Source organism: Pelophylax lessonae, assembly GCF_965119305.1.
Source record: "Pelophylax lessonae genome assembly, chromosome: 3".
Classification (NCBI taxonomy): Eukaryota; Metazoa; Chordata; class Amphibia; order Anura; family Ranidae; genus Pelophylax; species Pelophylax lessonae.
Genome location: NC_138770.1, coordinates 593,743,609 through 593,764,036, shown reverse-complemented (window position 1 = coordinate 593,764,036; position 20,428 = coordinate 593,743,609). Strand labels below are relative to the sequence as shown.

General features: G+C 47.3%; 1 protein-coding gene across 1 annotated transcript in view; it reads left to right on the top strand.

Moving 5' to 3' along the window:
* Positions 1-7,340: 7,340 nt before the first annotated feature.
* MACROD2 (mono-ADP ribosylhydrolase 2) overlaps positions 7,341-20,428 on the top strand; it is a gene marked incomplete at its 3' end in the record, with an annotated part of 3,247,744 nt that continues 3,234,656 nt past the window's right edge. Inside the window, 1 exon segment of the mRNA XM_082250969.1 lies at positions 7,341-7,522. Within this exon segment, the coding sequence (XP_082107095.1) occupies positions 7,477-7,522 (46 nt within the window). The 5' untranslated portion in view covers positions 7,341-7,476.

The window sequence follows — 20,428 nt, the reverse complement described above, 5'->3', positions numbered from 1 at the left end:
GGTGCGTGCATCAGTCACTCACCGTCACCGCCCGGTCACCTTCCCGCCGCCGAAGAGGAGTCGAGAAGAAGCCGGCGCCGCTCACCTTCCCGCTGCCCGCCGCAGAAGAGGAGAGGCCGAGAGAGGGAGAAGCGCAGCTCACCTTCCCGCCGCCGAACAAAGAAGAGGAGAGGGCGAGACGCCGCTCACCTTCCCGCTGGTTCCCGCAGAACGAAGAGGACGGAGTCGGAGAGAGGAGAAGCCGCCGTGACTCACAGGGCTCCAGCCTCCAGGTAAGTGCACTGCTCTCAGTCAGGCACGCACGCTAAACTCTGCATTGGGGACTTAATGACATGTACACTAATCAATGCATTGAAGGGGGCACGCACGCTAAACTCTGCATTGGGGACATGTACACTGATCAATGCATTGAAGGGGGCACGCACGCTAAACTCTGCATTAGGGACATGTACACTGATCAATGCATTGATGGGGGCATGCACGCTAAACTCTGCATTGGGGACATGTCCACTGATTAATGCATTGAAGGGGGCACGCACGCTAAACTCTGCATTGGGGACATGTACACTGATCAATGCATTGATGGGAGCACGCACGCTAAACTCTGCATTGGGGACATGTACACTGATCAATGCATTGAAGGGGGCACGCACGCTAAACTCTGCATTGGGGACATGTACACTGATCAATGCATTGAAGGAGGCACGCACGCTAAACTCTGCATTGGGGACATGTACACTGATCAATGCATTGAAGGGGGCACGGATGCTAAACTCTGCATTGGGGACATGTACACTGATCAATGCATAGAAGGGGCACGCACGCTAAACTCTGCATTGGGGACATGTACACTGATCAATGCATTGATGGGGGCACGCATGCTAAACTCTGCATTGGGGACATGTACACTGATCAATGCATTGAAGGGGGCATGCACGCTAAACTCTGCATTGGGGACATGTACACTGATCAATGCATTGAAGGGGGCACGCACGCTAAACTCTGCATTGGGGACATAAACACTGATCAATGCATTGAAGGGGGCACGCACGCTAAACTCTGCATTGAGGACAACATGACATCTACACTTTTAAATGCATTGAAGGGGGCATACACGCTAAACTCTGCATTGGGGACATCATGACATGTACACTGTTAAATGCATTGAAGGGGGCACGCACGCTAAACTCTGCATTGGGGACATCATGACATGTACACTGGTAAATGCATTGATGGGGGCACGCATGCTAAACTCTGCATTGGGGACATGTACACTGATCAATGCATTGAAGGGGGCACGCACGCTGGTCACTGCATTGGGGACATGTACGCTGGTCACTGCATTGGGGGCATGTACGCTGGTCACTGCATTGGGGGCATGTACGCTGGTCACTGCATTGGGGGCATGTACGCTGGTCACTGCATTGGGGGCATGGTATGCTTGTCACTGCATTGGGGGCATGTACGCTGGTCACTGCATTGAAGGGAGCATGTACGCTGGTCACTACATTGAAAGGGGCATGTATACTGGTCACTTCATTGAAAGGGGCATGTATGCTGGTCACTACATTGAAAGGGGTCATGTATGCTGGTCACTACATTGAAAGGGGGCATGTACGCTGGTCACTGCATTGAAAGGGGGCATTTACGCTTGTCACTGCATTGAAAGGGGGCCTGTACTGTGGGGTTTGTGCTAGGGGGCCTGTACTGTGGGATTAGTGCTAGGGGGCCTGTACTGTGGGATTAGTGCTAGGGGGCCTGCACTGTTGGATTAGTGCTAGGGGGCCTGTACTGTGGGGTTTGTGCTAGGGGGCCTGCACTGTTGGATTAGTGCTAGGGGGCCTGTACTGTGGGGTTTGTGCTAGGGGGCCTGTACTGGGGTTTGTGCTAGAGGGCCTGTACTGTGGGGTTTGTGCTAGGGGGTCTGTACTGTGGGTTTTGTGCTAGGGGGTCTGTACTGTGGGGTTTGTGCTAGGGGGCCTGTACTGTGGGGTTTGTGCTAGGGGGTCTGTACTGTGGGGTCTGTAGGGGGTCTGTACTGTGGGGTTTGTGCTAGGGGGTCTGTACTGTGGGGTTTGTGCCACTCTCAGTCGGTGTATCCCATAATAGGGCCCCTGCTCCCTATTATAGGATATACTAGTACTGAGAGACCCCTTAATATGTGATATATTGGGAGAATTTGTTCACGCAAGCAAAATACAGGGGACAAAATGGGTGGAGTATATAAGGGGTGGGGCTTCTGAGAAATGGGAGGGCCAGAATAGAAGGGCGGGTCTTGCGCCCCCCATCTTAAAAGTTCACCAGCCGCCACTGATCTGCTGGAATATTCACAAGCACAACTATCTATGGTTTACAGAGAAAGATCTGAAAAAGAGAAAATATCCAGTGAGCATCAGTTGTGTGGACAAAAACGCATTGTTGATGTCAGAGGAGAATGGGCAGACTGGTTCGAGATGCTAGAAAGGCAACAGTAACTCAAATAACCACTCGTTACAACCAAGGTAAACAGAATATCATCTCTGAATGCACAACACATTGAAGCTACAGCAGCAGAAGACCACACCGGTTGCCACTCCTGTCAGCTAAGAAAAGAAAACTGAGGCTACAATTTGCACAGCCTCACCAAAATTTGACAATAGAAGATTGGAAAAACATTTCCTTGTCTGATGAGTCTCAATTTCAGATGCAACATTCAGATGGTAGGGTCAGAATTTGTCGTAAACAACATGAAAGCATGGATCCATCCTGCCTTGTATCAACAGTTAAGGCTGGTGGTGTAATGGTGGTGGGGGATATTTTCTTGGCACACTTTGGGCCCCTTAGTACCAATTGAGCATTATTTAAATGCCACGGCCTACCTGAGTATTTTTGTTGAACAGGTCCATGCCTTTATGACTACAGTGTACCCATCTTCTGATGGCTCCTTCTAGCAGGATAATGCACCATGTCACAAAGCTCAAATCATCTCACCACTGGATTCTTGAACATGACAATGTGGTCATTGTAATCCAATAACCTCCACAGTCACCAGATCTCAATCTAATAGAGCACCTTTGGGATGTGGTGAAACAGGAGATTCGCATCATGGAGGTGCAGCCGAGAAATCTGCAGCAACTGCGTGATGTTATCATGCCAATATGGACCAAAATCTCTGAGGAATGTTTCCAACATCTTGTTGAATCTATGCCATGAAGAATTATGGAAGTTCTGAAGGCAAAAGGGGGTCCAACCCGGTACAAGCAAGGTGTACCTAATAAAGTGGCCGGTGAGTGTATTTGTGACATGCAGGTGTTAAAGCCCACCCTTTAGTTGCTGCATATAGGAGTGCGCATGGGGTGTGCCTGGGCACACCCTAATCACCCCATGCAGTGCTAATTCCCCCTGTCTTCTGGTGCCCCCTGTCTCCCACCTGCAGTTCTTCCAGCTTCCATCCTTTGCTCTTCCACCAGCTGTTTCAGGATGGAGAGCAGGGAAAGGGGCCAGTAAATATTTCATTTACCAGCCTTTTCTTTTTCTAAACGAGCACAGTGAGTGATCTGTACCGATCGCTCCTGTGTTCATTCTTAACTGAGCATAGTAAACTGATTTAACTATGCTTCAGTTTTGTGAATGAACAGGAAGCCAGTCAGCAGAGAGCACTTCCCATTTATTCACTGTCCAGTGCGATTCTAGGACAATATCCCCCCTGACAATATCCCCCCGGACAATATCCCACGGACAATATTCCCCCGGACAATATTCCCCCTGGACAACACCCCCCCGGACAATTTCCCCCCTGGACAATATCCCCCTAGACAATATCCCCCCTCTAACCCTAACCTTCTAACCCTAACCCTATGTCCAGGGGGATGTTTTCCGGGGGGATATTGTCCCGGGGGATATTGCCCAGGGGATATTGTCTGGGGGGATATTGTTCTGATACCGTCCAGTGCAGCTGAGGCTGCGGAGAAAGGGACTGGGAAATCTCTGTCCTCAGTTCCTTTCTCTGTCTCAAACATGAGACATCAGGGGTCTGTTCAGACCAGCATTTTTCAACCAAGGTGCCTTGAGGTTTCTTCAGGGGGGCTTTGGCAAAATGCCTAAAAATTGATCAAAAATTGTATACAAGCCAGTGGGTGGATAAAGCCTGCCTTTTAGTTACAAAAAGCCACAGGTTTTCATTATAAACCATTAAGAGGGGTTCCGGCCCCCAGGAAGAAATGAACAGTCAGCAGCTACAAATACTGTAGCTGCTGACTTTAAATATTAGGACACTTACCTGTCCAGGGTTTCCGTGATGTCGGCACTTGAAGCCGATTTTCAGATCGGCTTTCGGGTGCTGCCGCTGCCATTTAAGGTAAGAGAAACCGGCTGTGAAGCTTTTCGGTCTCACAGCCGGTTCCCTACTGCGCATGCACGAAGCATGCTGTTTTTTCTAATTGGCCTGGCGGTGGAGGAAGGAGGAGGGGGGCTGAACATCCAAGGGATGGGACCGCATCACTGTCTCCCGGAAATGGAAAAGGGTACCTGTCAAAAACAGGTACCTGTCCCCCCCTCCCCCAAATGTGGCACTGGATGGGGGAGGAAGCATAAAAGCAGAAGTTACACTTTTGGGTGGAGCTCCGCTTTACAACTTTCTGGACACTGGCATCCTAAAAACCAATAACTTCATCAGTTAATAAGGAGGATGTCTGTTGCCTCCACAGCATCCTTGTTTGACCCTCCTGTGCCCCTCTCCCTCAGCACTGGGGGTGACATTAGCTGTCTGATGGAGAGAAATTGTAGGAGAAGAGAAACATTGGAATACTAGTCAGTACCTGTGTGCAAAAGTGTATTTGCTCAGGAAAAATAAATGACCTCCAATTTTGGGTGTCCTATGTGTGGATGTTGCTGCATTATGTAACACCATTAGATAGTTTTTTACATTCTAGAGTGGGGCGCCTCGAGACCCATTATTTTAAAGGGTGCCCTGAGATTATCTATAATTTTAATGGGTGCCTCGACTGAAAAAAGGTTGAGAAACACCGGTTTAGACATTTCAGCAAAGCACCCCAACGGGGCTCCTAAACAAATTGTAAAAAATAAAATATTGCAAAAAATTATACAAAAAATTAAATGGTAAAAAAAAAAAACTAGTGACACCGTCCACTGCCCTACTGACGCCAATCTCTGCTCTACTGACCCCGTCTACTGCTCTGCTAAAATACATGCATGTGTGTTTGTGCTCTGGGGTGCAAACCCTAATGCAATAGGGTCCTTTCACACGGGCCTTTCACCTGGAGGACTCCGCTTTGCTCAGCGGGGGATTGATCTGCCGATCCCTTCTGCGCTGGCTGCAGTGCTCTATTTTGGCATAGGCCATCAAGGCCTAGGGCGGCACTTTGTAGGGGGGCAGCAGAAAAGCCACCCCCCTCCACCTGAGACTCTATTGGCCACTGGTTGCTAGAGCCGCCTCTCTCACCCCCCCCCCCTCTCACTCTCTTTCTCACTCACCCCCTCTCTCTCACCCCCCCCCTCTCTCTCTCATCCCCCCTCTCTCTCTCTCATCCCTCCTCTCTCTCTCACTCTCATCACCCCCCCCCCCCTCTCCCTCCCTCTCACCCCCCTCTCCTGAGATCTAAGGAGTTAATGCTGGGACTTGTAGACCTTCAATTTTGGAGGGAGTCACATCCGTTAAAAAGGAAGGAGTGGGACAAATTTACTTAGGAGGGGGAGGGGCGCCCAATTTGAGTCTTGCCTAGGGCAGCACAAAACCAAAATACACCACTGGCTGGCGGATGACATATCTATCTCCGCTCATTGTTCTGAGACAGACCTGTCAGATCCCCACTCTCCTGTATGGGAGATCCGATGAAAATTGACCGCTTGCCTGTTTTCATCTTATCCGATCCTTCAGACAGATGGAAAATAGGGTTACCATCCAGGGCCACTAATAGGGGGGATCACCACTCCTCCTGTAGGGGCCCGGGCACAAGGGGGGGCCCAACAGCATGGGGAATCGGTACGGTCATGCAGAGGGGCGATTACAGAAGGAAGCCCTGTGCGGCTCTCTGCAGCAGCAGTGCTGCTAGCTTCCCTGTCCTGTAAAAATTAAAAAAAATTGGAAAATACAAAATTTGTAAACATTTTTAATATTTAAAACAAAAGTTATCCTTTTTTTTTTTTTTTTTTTTTTAAGTGTAAAAACAATTAAAAAAGTGCTAATTCACAGGTTCTCTGTTATGTTTGTGTCCACTAATAATGATTTTAGTGTATTTTTAGTGAAAATATTGGGGGGCCTGCCAGGTAGGCTGTACGGGCCTTGGTGATTTCTAACAGGAGCCCTGTTTCCATCCATCTGGATTTGAAGGACAGGGTCAGATGTAAGCGAACATGTCACCGCTGACATCTGCTGCCCCATAGAGGTACATGAAGTGTCTGATCGGGTCCACCTGAAAAACTGACAGGCAGATCTGATTGGAAAGCCTGTGAGAAAGGTGCCTTAAGGGCCATACACACTAAAAGATTTTCTGAAGACTTTTTCCTTCAGATTTACCTTTTCTATGTAGTGCAAGGGCCTGCCAGATTGCATACAAATTGAAAGTGTTTAGGTTTGACCTCATATTATATGGTTTTGGTAAATCTAAAGGAAAAAGTCTTCAGAAAATCTTATAGTGTGTATGGTCCATTAGGCTGTGCAGGAGGTTAAAGGAGGGGTGATATAAATGCAGGTCAACTGCACGTTTTTACCGCCCTTCAACCACAGGTGTAATGAGCACAAGCTGATTGGTTAGCATGCACAGATGCTCCAGATTGTGTCTGCTCCTCTCTTAGTAAAGTGATGACAGCTGAGCATTTCCTAACTGCAAAGTTGTGATTATTGTAAAGCTATGAGAGTGGCCTTGTCTGAAAAGCTTGCACTCATTGATCACTATCGATAAGTTATATTATACACAGCTGTCACCTGCCCGATGTGCCGCTACCCAACTCGTGACGTCACCCTCATTTGCATCTCCCCCGCCCCCTGTGGCCGGACTCCGCACACTGCCTTCCTGTAACTATATACACACACACACAGACAGACACACGTCCCGTGTCTCCGCCCCCCAAAACACGCCATGCGCCTGCGCACCGTGCTCCCATCCCCATCCGCCCCGCCCACAGCTGACGAGCCCAGCTCCTCAGCCAATAGCAGAGTGCGATCGGCGCGGAGGGGGCGGTGCGTGCGGGTATGTGTTGGGGGTAGTGGGAGGTGTGACCCGTTTGACAGGCAGAGGAAGAGGTGGTCAGAGCCGGGGAGATTCTCCTGCCTGTGTCTGCTGTGCTGCTGCGGGGATCCTCCTCATCACTGATCCAAATCACATCAGCAGCTCGTGTTCCCAATCAGGGTGTTGTGATCAGTCCCCCCTCCATCCTCCACAGCTCCTCTGTTGTGTCTTTTCTCCCCCGAGTTCACAAACACAATTTGCTGCTAGCCTGGGGAACTTACAGACCAAATCCAACAACAGCACCAACAGCATGCCCAACAGCAACAAGAAGAAAAGGCCCTGGGAAGAGGAGAAAGGTAGCTACCAGCTTCTTGTTCTTAGTCACATTGCTGTGGGTGAGGATGGAGACATGTCCCCCCCCCCCCTCCTCTTTGTCACCCTCCCCCCCTCCCCACCATTGCTTTCTCCTCATTGGGGTACAGGGGGGTGCTCTGCAGGACAGCTAGTGTAGGGGAACTGCAAGCCCCAGCATGCCCTTCCCTGTTGTCCACTATGACAGGTGCACATGTGCTGGGCTCACAGGTGCCAAAAGTGGTGCAAAGTCTCTTTGTTGTTCCTAGCAACCAATAGGACCCATCCTTTCATTTCTATAGTGCCCGGCTGTCAGTAACTGACTGGTTGCTATGCAGGAGCACAGGAGTAGTCATGTGACTTCTCTCATGGCAAATCAGCAACTGAAATCTCACTGGTTGCCATTGGTTACTGCATGCAGCTTCATAGCAACAAGGCTTTGAATGGCCTTTATCCATATCTAACTTGAAAATGAAAGGAAAGCTCTGATTGGATGCTAGGATCCAGTGGCTTCTTGATGGAGTAAGACTAGAGCTCATAGCGATGATCAGCACATACATGTTACATCCTCACCATACAATCTCTGTACAACCAACAATGGATGTCCTATGAGCACCTACCTCATCTCTTCAGTCAATTTGTATCCAATCAGGCAGACTCTTGTGCTACATAGTAGAGAAGATTGTACAATCAGATTGTTACATGTGTGGTCAGCATTATGGAGAATGGCCTCTTACCAGGGAAGCCGGTTTGTTTCTCTTGTACCCATCAGAATAATGTACACCACAGGGGAGGTGCTAAGCATGCAGCCCACATGTTTTCCTTTCTTGCCAACCTGCATTTAGATATGGAGCAGCGGCTGACCCTGCAGCCTTTATCCACATATTGTGTGGCCATTGGGACCCCTGCAGGCAGTAGCCTTTCTTTCCCTTACCTAGGTGCTTCCTCAGCAAGTAAAGTTGTGCTTTTTGTTTGCGATCACTCTTCTCATTCTGTCACTTTTTTTTTTTTTTTTCCTCTGGGGATCTATTATAATGTACTTTGCTGAGAGAGTGTGTATTGAGCACATATGTGTATGCACTGATTTGTAAAGGTGCTGTAATAGTATCTCTAGCAGCCTCTTGTGATGTGTCTCCTGAAGCATGTCCCTGGTCTTCAACTCCTATAGCATCTCTGTAGTCTCTGACCCTCCCCCCCCCCCCTGGGGCCTGCCGGCACGTCTCTGACCCTCCCCCCCCCCCTGGGGCCTGCCGGCACGTCTCTGACCCTTCCCCCCCCCCTGGGGCCTGCCGGCACGTCTCTGACCCTTCCCCCCCCCCTGGGGCCTGCCGGCACGTCTCTGACCCTTCCCCCCCCCTGGGGCCTGCCGGCACGTCTCTGACCCTTCCCCCCCCCCCTGGGGCCTGCCGGCACGTCTCTGACCCTTCCCCCCCCCCTGGGGCCTGCTGACACGTCTCTGACCCTTCCCCCCCCCCCCTGGGGCCTGCTGACACGTCTCTGACCCTTCCCCCCCCCCTGGGGCCTGCTGACACGTCTCTGACCCTTCCCCCCCCCCCCTGGGGCCTGCTGACACGTCTCTGACCCTCCCCCCCCCCCCCCTGGGGCCTGCTGACACGTCTCTGACCCTTCCCCCCCCCCCCCTGGGGCCTGCCGACATGTCTCTGACCCTTCCCCCCCCCCCTGGGGCCTGCCGACATGTCTCTGACCCTTCCCCCCCCCCCCTGGGGCCTGCCGACATGTCTCTGACCCTTCCCCCCCCCCCTGGGGCCTGCCGACATGTCTCTGACCCTTCCCCCCCCCCCTGGGGCCTGCCGGCACGTCTCTGACCCTTCCCCCCCCTGGGGCCTGCCGGCACGTCTCTGACCCTTCTCCCCCCCCCCCCCCCCGGGGCCTGCCGGCACGTCTCTGACCCTTCCCCCCCCCCCCCTGGGGCCTGCCGACATGTCTCTGACCCTTCCCCCCCCCCCTGGGGCCTGCCGACATGTCTCTGACCCTTCCCCCCCCCCCCCTGGGGCCTGCCGACATGTCTCTGACCCTCCCCCCCCCCCCCCCCTGGGGCCTGCCGACATGTCTCTGACCCTTCCCCCCCCCCCCCTGGGGCCTGCCGGCACGTCTCTGACCCTTCCCCCCCCCCCCCTGGGGCCTGCCGGCACGTCTCTGACCCTTCCCCCCCCCCCCCCTGACCCTTCCCCCCCCCCCCCCTGGGGCCTGCCGGCACGTCTCTGACCCTTCCCCCCCCCCCCTGGGGCCTGCCGGCACGTCTCCAGCCTTATCCAGATGTATGTCCCTAGTCTCCCACAATTCCTCTCCATATTCTGATCATCTCCTATAGTATGTCTGCAGTCTCTAATAATTCATTTAGCATGTCCATAGTTTCCAACATCTCCTGTAGCCTGTTCAGTCTCTGATCATCTCCTGCTGAATGTCCTTATTCTGAGAGTCTTCTATAGCTTTATATTCACTTATTATGTGCAGCCCTTTAGTGATGTCAGGGGCCACACTTGGGATCCCCTATATCAAGAAAGTGGACGAACACTAAGATATGGTCACCACCCCCTTGAAGTATTTAAATATACAGAAAGTTGAGTTGACAGCCTGTGCCTAACTTTCTCCTCCTAGTCCAGATGTGGTGTGATCCACAGTACTCACTAATATGTCAACAGTGTATGTATGTATGTGTGTATGTATGTATGTATGTATGTATGTGTGTATGTGTGTGCATTCACACAGAGAATGTCATCATGTACCCTGTAGTTGGTAGACTGGAATCATTATCCCTGCATGTATTAATGATTATCAGTGCTGGTCAGTTAATACAATGCATGTATCTCTGTGTACACCTGGCCCATGCAGCATGCTGTTCATTAGAGTCCTATCAAGCTATATCTAGAGCCCTAAGTGTGTTTAGGTGTACGCTGCTGCCTACAGATCTCTGCAGCATTAAACGGGGTAAACCTGTAGCACCTAGAAGTCTTTGACCATGATCAGCCTCAACCGTCTGTGAAGTTTGTGTTTGTTATGTTTTTTTTTAACTTTTGTATTTTTCATTATTAAATTAATTTGCTTGTTTTTTCTTTTAATCAGTTTATTTAGTAACCTAATTGCCATATTACAACAGTTGTAAAGTATTTTGTAATGTTGTTAGTAGTTGTTTGTTGTCTATTGCCTACCGGTCGTGCCAGAGGCGGTTAACTAGTTAGTTTTTGTGACCTTTGTACAAAACCACTGCGCCCGGCATTAGCAACACCTGGAACAATTGCTTAGTGCTGTGCCGAGTTTTAAGGTCATGTTGACTCTTGTTTCACATTACATGTGTATGTTATTCAGATGAAAAGTTTTAGGTTTCAACCGACCATAATTATTTTATTTTTTTTTTTCACTCCAATTAAACTTGAATCAAGACGTTTTCCCATTTAGACGCATGTGACCTTGAATCTGTACATACTGTGATTTCCCAGCCAGGGTCTATGGAACCCTAGCGTTCCTCAAGGGGTTCCTTCCTTGAGCAATAAGATTTCTGCTTCTGAAACAATGATCTTTTTAGCTACTTGTAATGCCTAATACACATAGAGACAATCTGATGGAAAATACCACTTTTGGAGCAATTGTCCAATAATCTGATCATTATTACACTGCTTTTGGGAGCCGATCACCACAGTTCATGTGAAAATATCCAAAGGGAAAAACACTAAAATCTTTCTCATACGATAACAGAACAAACAAATCTCATGGACTTAGTATGGTATTAAAATGAAAAAAAAAAAGTAACAGATTGCACATGCTTGGATACTAATGGGTCATACACCCTATACAATTGTCTTGTCTTTAGATTTTTTCCTATCGATTTACCAAAACCATATAATATGAGGTCAAATCTAAACACTTTGGTAAATCTAAAGGAAATCTAACAACAAAAGTTGTATAGTGTGTATCCAGCTTAAGGCTAGGTTTACACATGCCCTGCTCCGGTTTTCAGTCCGGACTCTGATATCATTTTGTTCACCAGTTCAGGTGCAAAGTTTTGCTTGAATTCGCACTTAAACTGTACCCAAAATGGCACAGGACTCTTTTTGGAAATGGACCACAGCCTCCCTGGACATGTGTGAACTGGCTCCATTGAAAGCTGGTCTGATTCACATGTTATCCGAATTGGAATGCAGGGAAAAATGCATCTGATTTGCATATATATGAACCAAGCCTAAATAACACATTGCAATACTTTACATTACTTTCAAAGTTGTGTTCTGTTTTGCGAGAATTTTCATAACTCTAGTAACTGATTGGTTTTCAATATGAGACTAGCATGCAAAAAAGGATGCTCTTTTGTTCAAAATTCTGATTGTGCATACTAGGCATTTGGGGGGGGTCGTCCTCCCAGTGACCACTAATGTAAAGTTTTCTCCCCAATGATTCTCGCAATAATGTACTCACTGTGAGTTGTAAATATAATAATTAGCAGGGGTTCCCTGAAGCCAAAGTAATCTGAAGGGTTCCTTAATGTTAAAAAGGTTGAAAGGGAGATTAATGCCAGGCCAAATAAAAAATGCAAGTCTTAAAGTAGAACTATAGGCAAAACTTTTTTTTTTTTTTTCTCCATTTTAGATAGCCCAAGAGTGGGTCATAACCCCTGTCAAATTTTTTTTCTGTCTGCCATTGCGGAGATTGGCCTTCATTTCCAGTCTTGTAGTCAAACAGGAAGTGGGAGGAAATCCCTGCAAATTGAAGACATTACTTGGGGACCCCCAGGTCACCAGGACTAGTGTCCCCATTGGAAGGTTTCCCCTTTCTCACTTTTTTGGGGACAATGGTAAACAAGACAAATAGAGGGTTAAGGGCCCTAATATAGCACAGACCGCAAAAAAAAAAAAAAAAAATGACCGGTGTTCTAATCCATCTCCACTCAACCCAAAGCTAAAAAAAAGTTTTGCCTTTAGTTATACTTTGTCATACTTTTTAGGCATATCTAAACCCAAAAACAAAAATCTAGTTTATTGCCCCTTATTAAGTCTTCAAACATGGTGGCTGCATTGGTTTCCTTTTTTTTTTTAGCCTTTTTTAAATTCTTCCTTTGTTTTTAACTGGTGATCCGGCCAGTAACACGCTTCCTCTTTTAAAGGCCCGTACACACGTACCGATCGTCGGCATACAAACGTCGGTGGACGAAGGATCTGCCGATTGTACGCGTGTTAGTATGGTGCCTCCGACAGATGTCTGCGCACAATCCGCGGACAAAAGTCTTTCGTGCAAACATGAAAATATTTGTATGCCGACACCAGAACGGACGATTGTTCGCCTGTCAGTACACAATTCGGCCGACAGACCGCAGATTTGCAAGACTGGGCATGCTCAGAAAATAGAAAACACAGGGAAAGTTAACCATTACATGACATCACTTCTGCAGTCGGCGGACAAAATTCTTGTGCTGTCCTTGTGCTGTCTTTGCACTTTTCAGCAGACACCGACATCCCGGGGAGAAAAGAGGAACATTTGTAAGCCGACCATCGGTACGTGTGTACGGGGCTTAAGACTAAGCTCCACTCTGGATGGAAGAGCAACAAACTCATTGGGACAGCAGCATTGCTAATCTGGGGAGAGGGTAATGTTCGATGAACTAGCAGATTTAGATGACTTGACTAACCGGTTAATGTTGAACCCCATCTAACAGTTTTTAAGCAGTTGCAGCAACTGTTTTTTTTTTTTTTTTTTTCCTTCTTGACTTTAGATTTTATGTAAATGTAATAAAAGTTTACCATTTTTAGTCACCCTTGTCTGTAATAAAACATTTGTCTTAACCCTATGAAGCAGTAGTAGTCGGGGGGGGGTGGGGGGACTATTCCCTGCAAGTAATAGTAGAGGTGGTGCACAGAGCAGCCCCAATTCTCCCCTTGAGTTCCCCACCAGTGTTTCTGGCTTCACCCGACCTCCAAGTGCCCCCATAGCAAGCCACTTGCTGTGGGGGCACTCATGCTTGCTTGCTCCCAAGCCCTGTTCTGAGTGTCCATAAGACACACAGCAGGGCTTGGCTCCTCTCCCTCACTGTCCCTGAATGGCAGCAGCAGGAGCAAGTTGCTCCTGCTTCTATATCTGAGCCAGTCAGGAGTGACTGACCTAAGAGGGCCTCGGCTCTCAAGCATGTTGCTGGATCGAGATTGGGCTCAGGTAAGTATTAAGGGGAAGCTACATGCAGAAGATTTTTATTTTTTTTTTATTTTTACATTACTGCAGTAATGTAAAAACCTTTTTGCCTTTACAACACTTTAAGGGCATATTGGGCTAGTATGCATCGTATACTAGCACATTATGACAGGCTTGCCTTGAAATTAAGCCCTCCAGCAGTGCACTGTCACCTACAGCAGTGCGCTGTCCACCTGGTCTTCCTTCTGTGTTCATGGGCTCCAGCCCTTCAAATGACTGAGCCAAGATGAGGTCACGTGCGCTGGTGTTAGGATCGTGGCATAGCAGTCTGAAAGGACAGCATACTTAGTATGCTGTCCCTTCAGAGCACAGTGCACATGCACCGATGTCACCTGCTGCAGAAATAGTGAATATCTCCTAAATGGTGCATGTATAGGAGATATTCACTATTTCTAATGCTTACCTGTAGATACAAGTCATCCAGCAAAGTTTACTACCTTTGTAAAGCTTAATACTTACCTGTCCTGTTCTGCTGCTGACATCTTCATTGCTGGTTTTTGGCTTCTTCATTGGCTGGTGGGGGATGATGACACTCCTGCACATGCACAGAATGCAGTCATCCTGGCACTCAGACTGGCCCTGCGCTGTAAGCTAAGTTGTGCATGTGCAGCTCAGTTTACAGCACGGGAAAAGACAGCAGGTAGGTAGAGGCATTTTTTTGCAGAAGAGACCATGCATGTCTCTTCTGCAAGTAAAAGCCTACCTGCTTGCTATTTCTTACAGTATAAAGTTTGTTTCTGATTTCTGCCACTTCTGTTAGTCAGTTTGTTCTGTTAAAGCAGTATCTTTTCATCCAAGGAAGCTGCCACCTTGGCCTCCATTTAATCTGCAACTGCCATGGTGCTGCACATGTGATCAGTTATGACACCAGCCATAAAAAAATGTGACCGTTTTTTTTGAAAGCACAAAGAAATGTAATAGTTGGTATTCCCAGCATACCTGAAAAGTAACTATTTTTTTTTTAAAACGGTTAAATAATGGGTTTAGTTCCACTTTAACCACTTTACCACCGGAGGATTTTGCTGTCTTCCGTCCAGGCCACTTTTTGCGATTCGGCGCTGTGCGACTTCAACTGACAATTGCGCGGTCGTGCGACGCCGTACCCAAACAAAATTTACGTCCTTTTTTTCCCACAAACAGAGCTTTCTTTTGGTGGTATTTGATCACCTGTGCGATTATTACTTTTTGCGCTATAAACAAAAAAAAGCGTTTATTTTGAAAAAATAACAATATTTTTAACATTTTTTTATATGAAATTCCCCCCAAAAAAGATGTAAAAACCAATTTTTTTAAAAATTTTTGGCCAATTTGTTTTCTGCTCCCTAATTTTGGTAAAAAAATCGCAATAAGCGTATTTTGATTGGTTTGCGCAAAAGTTATTGCGTTTACTAACAAAGGGAAAGATTTCTGTCATTTTTGGTGTTTTTTTTTAACGCGTAATGGCGGCGATCTGCGATTTTTTTTTTTTTTTGGGCGGGACTGCGACATTGCGGCGGACAGATCGGACCCTTGACTGACATTTTTGACACTTTTGGGGGTACCAGTGACATTACTGCAGTAATCAGTGTTATATATATGCACTATTAGTGTAAAAATGACACTGGCAGGGAAGGGGTTAATTTTATTGGAGAGGGAGGGGTTAATGTATGCCTGGTGCTTACTGACGTGTAGGGGGGGAGGTGACTGAGTGAGTCATGGACAGATCGGATGTCCAGCTATGCTGAACAGTCCGATCTGTCACTCCCTGTCACTATGGAGATCCGCCCGCTGTGTTTACACACAGCGGGCGGATCTCCAGACTCGATCCCCGACGATCGGGTAAGAGCAGCGGCGATCGCCGCTGCTCCTCCCCTGGCCCGACTCCCGCTGTGAATGAAAACAGCGGGAGCGAGCCTCCGGCGGCGCGCAAGCGCCGCCCAGAAGGGGGAGTGTCTGACGACGTAGTACTACGTCGTCAGACGATAACGAGCCACTCTGCCGCAGTAATATTACTGTGAGCAGTCGTAAAGTGGTTAAAGTCAAAGGTAGGTTTAAAGGAAGTTGAAAAATGACATATGTACTGGCTGGACCTCCAGGTGAAAAAAGTGTGTGTGGGGGGGGGGGGGGGGAAGAAATCTAATGCAGCCATCACATCTAAGAATTAATAAACTGCCATAAGGGGGCAGACTGACCATTTAAGACTTGAGGTGGAACTTTACCCATAACCACTTGATAAAAAAATGTTCTTTAGCAAGGAACATTGTACATTAATAATTATGCTACCAAAATGAGTGTGTGCTGTAAATTGCCTCCAGCATTGCTCCTCTTTCTTTTTGCTGGAGGCGGCCATTTTGCTGAAGCCCAGAGCCCCAGCAGCAAATCATAAAGCGGAACTAAACTCATCAATTTAAAGTTTGATTTGATTGTGTCCTGAACCAAACTGTCAAACCATCAAATGGTTGGTGTCCTAACTGATCACATGTGCAGCACCATGGCATTTGCAAATCAAACAGAAGCAGCTTCCTTGGCTGTAAAGGATCATAATCAGCCTCTAAAAATTCAGCAGTGCCTAAAAATGGAGAGCAACTGAGCACATGCAGAGCAGGGTGTGAGAGCATGTTACTGGATTTTAAACCGTATAGACACTTATTTTTAATGTTTTACATCCCTATACCTGCAAAAGGGCCAGCCTGAAGTGATCTAGCACGACTTCATTTTTTGACTAAAACTCCACTTTAAGCTGGTCATAGACGGTTCGAATCTCCTACTGAACCAGCCAAGATTCAAACCATGTAAAGGAAGGCTGAATATACCCAAGTTGATCAATCAACTTGGGTACAACTAGCCTGTTGGATTTTACATGCAATTATTGCTAGCAGCTATTATAGCCACTTGCAGTAATCACTGCGGGGGAAGACTATGGCTCTGCAGTTGGGATTCCACCTTCAACAGTAGAGATTTTCTTTTGCAGGAAAGAAAATCGCTTGGTCTATGACCGGCTTTAGTTATAGGAGCATGGGATAGGCAGTGGTATTAGGAGAAGACCGAGAACTGCGAGGAGTCTTGGAGGAGTAGGAGAACCCACTGGCATCAGCAGACAAGCCCAGTTTGCCCACACATACAGCAAAGGTGAGAGCCCTTAGAAGGGCCAATGTGCAGAATCTTGTCTTGGGAAAACAAGAGCTCTGTAAGGTGGAAATGGGTTTGTAGCCCTCTGACCCATCCAAGCAGCCAGCTAATGGGAAATGAGAGCATGTATGCAGGAAAGTGCACCTTGCTGCGCTGAGACACTGGAATCGTATGTCGGTATGCAACCGTGCAAGGTGGTAGGAGTGCAAAGACACAGAGCAACACTGGAAGAGCGAAGGAGTGCACAGGGACATTGACTACAGGCTAGAGCAAGGATTCCCAAACTATGACCCTCTAGTTGTTCAGGAACTACAATTCCCATCATGCCTAGTCATGTCTGTGAATGTCAGTTTTACAATGCCTAATGGGGTGTGTAGTTCTGCAACAGCTGGAGGTTCGTAGTTTGGGAATCCCTGGGCTAGAGTACATGGGGTCACTTATGCAGGGTAAAGCTTGGAGTACACTAGTGCCACGTTCTTCTCAATCATCAAAGTTAGATAATTAAACATAAGTGCACACAAAAAAAGATCCAGCTTTGTGTCAAATACAGATCAAAACAGCTTGTATAGCACAATTCAAAATATATACACTGTATTACCATAAGTATTGGGACACCTGCTTTTACACACACATGAACTTTTCTGGCATCCCAGTCTTATGCCCCATAAACACGTGCAGATTGTCTGCAGACTTACCAAAACCATATAATATGAGGTCAAACCTAAACACTTTCAATTTGTATGCAATCCGGCAGGCCCTTGCACTACATAGAAAAGGTAAGTCTGCAGACAAAAGTCTGCAGATAATCTGCACGTGTGTATGGGGGCATAAGTCTGTAGGGTTCAATATTGAGTTGGCCCACCCTTTGCAGCTATAACGGCTTCAACTCTTCTGGGAAGGCTGTGTCCACAAGGTTTAGGAGTGTCTATGGGAATGTTTGACCATTCTTCTAGAAGTGCATTTGTGAGGTCAGGCACTAATGTTGGACGAGAAGGCCTGGCTGGCAGTCTCTCATGTACCTGGATGTCCTTGAACTGGAAGGTTCCTTGTTTCGTAGCTTGCAGCCTTAGCTGTTGTGCCACAGAGAAGTTCTGGAGTTTGGCAGTGATTTTTCCAGCCTGATTCTTGCCTTGGACTCACTAGCCCCACCTGCTGTCCACTACGAACGATGTGCAATTTACCCAGCTGTGAACAATGTGCAATTTGACCAGCATTTAAATAGCAGCACTTCCTTTTGCCGAGTGCCCGTTTTGTTAGGAATATCTTCCTGGGTGTGTTGCTTGCTCTTTGATAGACTTTTGTGTATGAACATTTGCCTGTATTCTTGACCCCTCTTCAGCCTGCCGAATCTGTACTTCTGCCTGCCTGACCATTCTATGGATTACGTTTGAATACCGCTTTGCCCGATCTGTTGCCGGCCTGATCTGACTACGTTTTCGCCTGAATCCTCAGCACTCAAACTCCACTTCGGACTTTACCTCACAGGTACCTAACAGTCTCTGCTCTAATTCATCCTAAAGGTGTTCAATGGGGTTGAGGTCAGGATTCTGTGCAGGCCAGTCAAGTTCCTCCACCCTAAACTTGATCATCTATGTCCTTATTGACCTTGCTTTGTACACTAGTCCAAATCATTTGGTGGAGGGGGATAATGGTGCGGGGTTGTTTTTTTCAGGGGTTGGGCTTGGCCACCTAGTTCAGTGAAGGGAACTATACCAAGATATTTTGAACAATCTCATGCTCCTAACTTTGTGAGAACAGTTTGGGTATGCCTTCCCCCCCCTTTCTAATATGACTGCACCAGTGCACAAACAAGGTCCATAAAGATGTGGAGGAACTTGACTGGCCCTGACCTCAAACCGATAGACCACCTTTAGGATGAATTGGAGTGGAGGCTGCGAGCCAGGCCTTTTTGTCCTACATCAGTGCCTGACCTCACCACTGCGCTTCGGGAAGAATGGTCAAACATTCCCATGTATACACTCCTAAACCTTGTGGACAGCCTTCTCAGAGTTGAAGCTGTTATAGCTGCAAAGGGTGGGCCAACTCGATATTGAACTTGACTGGCATCCCAGTCTTAGCCTGTAGAGTTCATGTGCATGTAAAGCAGGTGTTTCAATACTAATATAATGTATACCATATGTGCGTAAAGTATCTGATTTTGTGATTTCTAGTGAGATATCCCACAGCTCCTCAAGTGCTCCACGGCAAATAATCAATTTACACGTGCGCCACCTCAGTGTGTCCAGCATCTCACTTTCTATATAGGTCTGTGAAATGTCTCAATGTGTTCTTCCCTCTGAAGGGTTAATTGGCTCCCAGTTCTCTTCTCCATCTCCAGATCTCTCATAAAACTATGTACCCCTTTAAGGTAGAAGGGATCTTCTTCAAACACACTGGTGGTGAAGTGCTCAAAAGAGGAAAAAATGGCTTCCATTGTGCAATAATTCTTATTTTAAAATGCTTATTAAAAATTAACTAATTTACACTTCGATTTGTTGGTGCACTAAACCAGTGCATTACAGAGAAACGAGTAGACCAGGAAAGCTTTCTATATTTGTGGTGTTCCGGTCTGGCTCTGTCAATATTCCTTACTGGATGTGATGTCACCCAACTCCGCCCTGCATGTTAGTCCTTAAAGAAGGCGACCCTTCTGTGATTGGCTGTGGTGCCTGGGGAAGCAGGAAGCTGCCAGCTGCACTCTGAGGAACAGACCAGACACTGGAGCTTGGAACAGGTGAATGTGACCAGGTGCAATATATAACTTTTTTTTTTTTTTTTTTTTTTTTTTTTTTTTTTTTTTAGATACACTTTATGGTAACCTTAAAGGCACTTATCTTTTTTTTTTTTTTTCTTTAAAAAAATAAATGTTAGAATTACCTGCTCGGAGCAATGGTATTGCACAGAGCACCCACAATTATCCTCTAATGGGATCCCTGCCAGCGCTCTGGGCTCCTCCTATTTGGCGATTGCCCTCATAGGATGCTGCTCCAATGGGGGCACTTGTGCAGGCTCACTCCCAAGCCACCTTGTCTGCTTCCATTGACACAGGACGGCTCTGCCCTGCCTCCTGCTCCCTCGTCTCCATTTGATTGACACCTGTGGGAGCCAATGACTCCTGCTGCTATCAATCTGTGCAGTGGTGCTGGGAGAGCTGTTGCTCTCATGTACAACGTTTGGATTGGGCTCAGGTAAGTATAAGGGGGGTGAGGGGGGACAGCAGCAGCCGCAGAAAAGTTTTTTTTTTTTTTTTTTTTTTAACCTTCATACATAGAATGAACCCTCAGGCTTTACAACCCCCCAAAAATGTTTTTTTTTATTACAGAAGGTAAATGGGACTGCTTTCAGGACTTTGTTGCTTTCTGCTTCTCCTTTTTGAATTATCTTCCCGGCCTAATATTTAGACAGGCTGAGAGATTTCCCCCACAGAAATTAAAACCTAAAAGAGTGTTAAACCTTTCTCACTCATCCAAAAAAAAAAACCTTTAAACTCTTACTATTTATTGTAAATGTATCCTATCTGGCTACTCCTGCAACCTAAAGTATCACCCTCCTCAGCCTCATCCGTGTATTTATCTTAAAACTGAGGCCACTCCAGCAAAGTTGATCCC